The sequence below is a fragment of the Puntigrus tetrazona genome, chromosome 11, assembly GCF_018831695.1.
Source record: "Puntigrus tetrazona isolate hp1 chromosome 11, ASM1883169v1, whole genome shotgun sequence".
NCBI classification, from domain to species: Eukaryota; Metazoa; Chordata; class Actinopteri; order Cypriniformes; family Cyprinidae; genus Puntigrus; species Puntigrus tetrazona.
In genome coordinates this window covers 11141011-11147066 of record NC_056709.1, presented here as the reverse complement: position 1 = coordinate 11147066, position 6056 = coordinate 11141011, and the positions used below count along the sequence as shown (strand labels likewise).

At 37.0% G+C, this 6056-nt stretch overlaps 2 protein-coding genes across 3 annotated transcripts in view; one reads left to right on the top strand and one right to left on the bottom strand.

Moving 5' to 3' along the window:
* Positions 1-245: 245 nt before the first annotated feature.
* Positions 246-1878, bottom strand: gemin6 (gem (nuclear organelle) associated protein 6). The gene is made up of 2 exons (XM_043252960.1): positions 1601-1878; positions 246-640 (listed from the first exon to the last, which is right to left on the bottom strand). The coding sequence occupies exons 1-2, from the start codon at positions 1726-1728 to the stop codon at positions 280-282; spliced, it is 489 nt and encodes a 162-aa protein (XP_043108895.1). The 5' UTR covers positions 1729-1878; the 3' UTR covers positions 246-279.
* A 118-nt stretch (positions 1879-1996) lies between these two features.
* The window catches only part of srsf7b (serine and arginine rich splicing factor 7b), an 8901-nt gene continuing 4841 nt past the window's right edge, over positions 1997-6056 (top strand). For both annotated transcript variants that reach the window (XM_043252959.1, XM_043252957.1), the window contains exons 1-3: positions 1997-2143; positions 3122-3302; positions 4844-5020. In XM_043252959.1, the coding sequence (XP_043108894.1) occupies positions 2116-2143; positions 3122-3302; positions 4844-5020 (386 nt within the window). In that variant the 5' untranslated portion in view covers positions 1997-2115. The remainder of the gene's footprint in view (positions 2144-3121; positions 3303-4843; positions 5021-6056) is intronic.

Genomic DNA, 6056 nt, shown 5'->3' with positions numbered 1-6056 from the left:
TTGGTTTTTGCATGAAAACAAGCCGAGTCTGCACGGATAGAATAGAATTATTAGAGTTAGGGGTCAGATAAAGATGTGTTTTTAGCCGATTCTGTCCATGAGCTCGGAGTGAAACTCGTGAATCCGTTCAATCCCTTTATATTTAAAGGACAGAGCTGTAGTGAACTAACTGTGTGTTTTCACGCCCAGTTCTGATTCGTTCATCAAAGCAGACGGTTCAAATGAATCGTTCGTCTCCCGTCGTGGTTCATGCATTCTTTTATTGTAACACGCAGTGAATCAAACGGCTTGGTGTTTCTGGACCAGACTCTGAACCCGAGCCAGGATGATCTCGTTGGAGCTGCTGCAGTCTCCGGGTCTGTAGGGGGCGCTGATGGTCAGAGCGCCGGCCACACGCAGGACCTCCCCGTCCTCGCTCACCGGCACGCGGTTCTTCTCCAGCCACAGACGCAGACTCTCCCGCCGGGCCTTCAGCTCGTCCTCGCTCAGGACCTGCGCTCGCTCCGGCAGGAAGACGCTCTTCATCTGACGCTCGCTTTCCTCCGATCCCGTCCCGAGCGTCTGGACATCGGTCACCGCGTGACCCAGAACGACCCTCACCGCCGGACGCTCGCCCTCCTGGACGCTCAGCAGAACCACGCTGCAGCAGAACGGGAGAAGATTCACTCAAGCACTGATAATGAATCAAACCGTGATGATTTGAACCACGGTTCACGATTATTTAATATTCAAATTAGTTACCTTACGAATCAAATGATCCAGCTAACGAGTCAGTTCACAACGATTTGACTCATGATTCAAAATGCAAATGAATCGCCTCATTACTGAAAACACATTGCTCTTTTGTTTGTTTTGATTGCTTCTATTGTCCTCAACTGTGAGTCGCTTTGGATTATTCTCCTGATGATTAATAATAATAATAACCAGAAATCAATCACTCAAGCAATTCACTTAATGATTCAGAACCCAAATGATAAATGCATTTTTTTAATGAAATATTTACATATGAAAAATATACATTAATATTGATTTCTTTAAAATTGGCAGATGATAATTTATATAGATAATATTTATAAAGCTTTAGCATTCATGATGAAAAGTTAAGTCATCTGCATCACGATTAATAAAGATTCAGAAACGCACAAGATCAATAAAGAATCAAATGCACTTATAGTTCATAACGATTTAAAAATAATTAACGCTAATTATTCACCAAGTGGTTAATATTGGTTACAATTGAGAACGGTTCACCTCATGATTCAAACCCCAAATGATTCACCGATTCATTTGAGTCAAAGTGTTCCAGAAGCTCCTTACCTTAAAAATGCACACACACATTTTATTATATATATATATATATATATATATATATATATATATATATATATATATATATATATATAATATAAAACCATGTTTTAAATTAAACTGCAAATAAAGATGATATATGTGCGTTTATAGACCATTAACTTCACGATGAAAAGTTAAGCCAGCGAACATCAAACTAAACGGAAGATCTTGCTCAGATCCTTGAGCTGCGTGTAACTGATCACGGGTTTATGAGCTGATGATGTTTATGATGTTTATGATGTTTTATGACCTGGCAGAGACGGGGTCCACCGTGAACACGCGTCCCTCGAAGCGCTGCCGGTCTCGAGTCGTGACACAAACCTCCTGGTTGACGAACTCGTGCCAGTGCCGAAGACTCCTGGAGCTCCACTGCTGCATCGCGAAGAAAACCCGAGCACTCAATCAGCGGGAATCAAGCAGAAGACTTCATCTTCTCTCTAAACTTCTCCTCAAAAAAAACGGCGCTGCGAACTCTGGGGGCGCGTGACGTCACTGCCGCAAACGCGCGTGTGATTGGCTGGCTGCCTCACAGAGATTTAGATTTTTAACATATCGCTTAATTTATTGAATATATAGCGAGTGTACTGCATATACACAACACGTAATAATGCGAAAAACGCAACTAAAATGACTTAGAACAGGCGCGCGGTCAGAGGTCGTGGCGCTAGCATCATGGGAAATGTAGTTTAGAGCACGCGCATGCGCGCTACCGTTTGACAGGCGGTTGTTCGTTTCTGACGGGATTTCTTCATTTCGTTCTTCATTATGTCGCGTTACGGGCGACACGGAGGCGGTGAGTCTGATAAACCACGAAAATTAAACGCCTCCGGACGCAGAACGCTTCATCTCATGCATTAAATATGGCTGTTTGTTTGGAGACTTGATGTGTTTTGAAACGAGCCGCTCGCTGTAATGGCGCCCTCGCGCGCTGTAAACACCGACTAGTGATCCTAATAATACTAGTCATAATAATCATAACCTATATAGTTCAGATGCACATTATTTGTATTTTGATTAATTATTAATTTGTTCGGCTGTAGGTAAGTATTCGCGTTTTGTTTCTGCTCTTACAGTTTTTTTTTAGTATTTCATATTTGAAACGATCTTTTGATTAATTAAACGTGTAGGTGCTTAAAAAGTTTAGTTTAAACAGTGAGAGTCAAGTTTAGGTTTTAAAATAAGACAGCTTGTAGACAGACTAAATGTCAACGTTGTTTTTGTTAAGCAAGGCTTTTAAAATTAATTACGATTTGAAATAATACTAAAATAATATATATATATATATATATATATATATATATATATATATATATATATATGTGTGTGTGTGTGTGTGTGTATATGTATATATATATGTGTGTGTATATATATATATATATATATATATATATATATATATATATATATATATATATATATATATGTAAATAAAATAATTTAATGCCAAAAACAGAATGCTACAAAGTGTGTACAAAGTAACTAAATTTAAATACAAAGCCCATGTTTTAATTTTTTATATGTACGTTACAACATTTTATTTTAAAATATTTGATATATATATATTTATATATATATAATAATAATAAATAATGAAAGTCTGCTTATGTTGTGAGTCGTATGATGTAGTTATAAATACAGTAGTGGCAAAATGACTAGAACATATATATATATATATATATATATATATATATATATATATATATATATATATATATATATATATATATATATGTCATGTCTGATTCAGATCGTGTTGTGAAATCTCTTTCAGAAACGAAGGTGTACGTGGGTAACCTGGGCACCGGGGCAGGTAAGGGGGAGCTGGAGCGGGCGTTCAGTTACTACGGGCCGCTGAGGACGGTGTGGATCGCTCGCAATCCGCCGGGATTCGCCTTCGTGGAGTTTGAGGATCCCAGAGACGCTGAGGACGCCGTCAGGGGCCTCGACGGAAAGTGAGTCTCAAAGAGCTGTTTATCATGCGCTAAAATATCCAAGATAACAATAACAGCTTTAGGGAAGCGGTGAAAGTGAAGCTGATAATGAGTTTTTCCTTTAATGAAAATAAAATGAAATAAAACTTATAATGTGGCCAAATATGGTCCTATCCTAACAAACCATGCATCAATAAAAACCGTATTTAATCTGCAGACGTGCAGGAACTTGACCCTCATGACTGCTTTTGTGCTCCAGGGTCATGTTTAATATCTCATGATTTAACCTTGCCATTCGATTTGATTCAATATTGATTATTTTTGGATGTATATTAGGTACAGTACGGTACAGTTGGGGCTATGTAATAATATTAAAGCTTATAATTAACTGATTTGTGTTATACAGCTGCTTAATTAATAATTAGGTTTTTAGAATAATTAAGTTACAATTACTTTAGATTTTTTTTTATATAAACATTTAAAATTGGATTAATTCAAACATGTATAAATGATTAAAGCGTTAAAACCATGAGGTGAATCAGGTACAGTAAGGAGATAAACACTGCCTGGTTATATACTTCATCAGATGTTGATTTTTCAATTCAAATTGCTTCTTAAAACTATGGTTATACTATAGAAATATACTGTGTAAATATACTACGTCAATATACCAAGTACATATACTACGTAAATATAATATATAAATACACTAAATATACTATAGAAATATACTACGTAAATATACTATGCAAGTATACAATGTAAGTATCTTATATAAGTATACTATGTAAATATACTATATAATACACTATGTAAGTATCTTATGTAAGTATACTATATAAATATACTATGTGAATATACTGCGTAAATATACAATGTAAGTATCTTATGTAAGTATACTACATAATATACTACGTAAATATAATATATAAATACACTAATTATACTATATAAATATACCATATAAATATACTATGTAAGTATACAATGTAAGTATTATGTAAGTATACTACAATGTAAATACACTATATAATATACTACATAAATATACTATGTAAATATAATATATAAATACACTATGTAAGTGTACTATATAAATATACTACATAATATACTACATAAATATACTATGTGAATATACTTTGTGAATATACTAAGTATACTATATAAATATACTATGTAAGTATACTATACAAATATACTATGTGAATATACTACGTAAATATACAATGTATCTTATGTAAGTATACTACATAATATACTACGTAAATATACTATGTAAATGTACAATGTAAGTATTATGTAAGTATACTACAATGTAAATACACTATATAATATACTACATAAATATACTATATAAATATACCATATAAATATACTATGTAAGTATACAATGTAAGCATTATGTAAGTATACTACAATGTAAATACACTATGTAGGTGTACTATGTAAATACACTACAGTATATACTATGTGCGTATGCTGTATAAATGAGTATGTGTGTCTGTGTGTATATAGTATGCAGCGCTCAGTAACGGCCGTCTCCTGGTCTCCGTGTTCAGGGTGATCTGTGGCTCTCGGGTTCGGGTCGAGCTCTCCACCGGAATGCCGCGGCGCTCCCGCTACGACCGACCCCCGACCCGCCGACCCTTCGACCCCAACGACCGCTGCTACGAGTGCGGCGAGAAGGGTCACTACGCTTACGACTGCCACCGCTACGGCCGGCGGCGCTGGAGCAGGTCCGGCGCTGTCTCTGATCAATAACTCTGCTGTTCAGCTGCTGATTCCTCGTGATGTTGTTCTCTCTCTCTCTCTCTCTCTCTCTCTGTCTGCTTGACTTCCTGTTTGTTTGTTGGATTTGCGGGGTAACGGGGGGGATGTTTTGTTGTTCTCTGCACTGATGTTTTCTCCAATGTTCTTTGGGATTTGATGTAATGACTGACCTGGTCAAAACCTTTCAGGTTTCATCGTTTGATTCAGAGAGTCACGATCCTTTACGATTTCATGAGGCATCTAGCAAATCCCATATGACCGGCGCACGAGCAGCCACACCCCTTCGCTGAGGCTCCTCCCACTGCTACTTAACTATTCGTAGCCCTTCCCCCGACCCAAACCAGATGAGAGCGCCAATCCGAGTAAATTCGGCTAGCGATTTGTGCCTTGGCTTTTGATAAAGAGAACATCGAGACCTCGGCAGAAAAAGCGCCTCGCACACTTCTATCAAGTCTGAATCGAGTGATTTGGCTGTCAGTGCGATCATCGTTAGAAAGCCAAGAGAACGACTAGATGCAGAGGTCGGCTGATGATAGATACTTCTAGATCGTCTAAATCTGCTAGACCTCGGTTCCAAAGAGGGTCGACCTGCAAAGTTGCAAGGTTTATTTCAAGTACCAATTAATGTGTCTCTCTGTGTATCATTGCCTGAACTCAAAGCAGTCGTAATGTTTAATGCTGATAACTTTTTTAAATATCTGTTGGATGCTTAAGAGAGCTCCAGGGCTGGGCGATATAACACTCCGTCGGGGCGGCGCTCAGTGAACGAGATTTCGTGAATTTCACCCAAGATCGACGACAGTCATTGAAATACTTCGCCCTATTTTTAAGTCGTTTAATAATGCAAAGTAAGAAACGAAGATATTTGTGATGAAACTTTTGAAACGAAATTTAGTGTTTTGTTTTAGTGTCACTGAGATACTATTGTAGTTTTTAATTAATAATTACCTATTTGACATTTTTCATTCTTTATTTCAATTTATTTAAAATGTAACTTTTTGG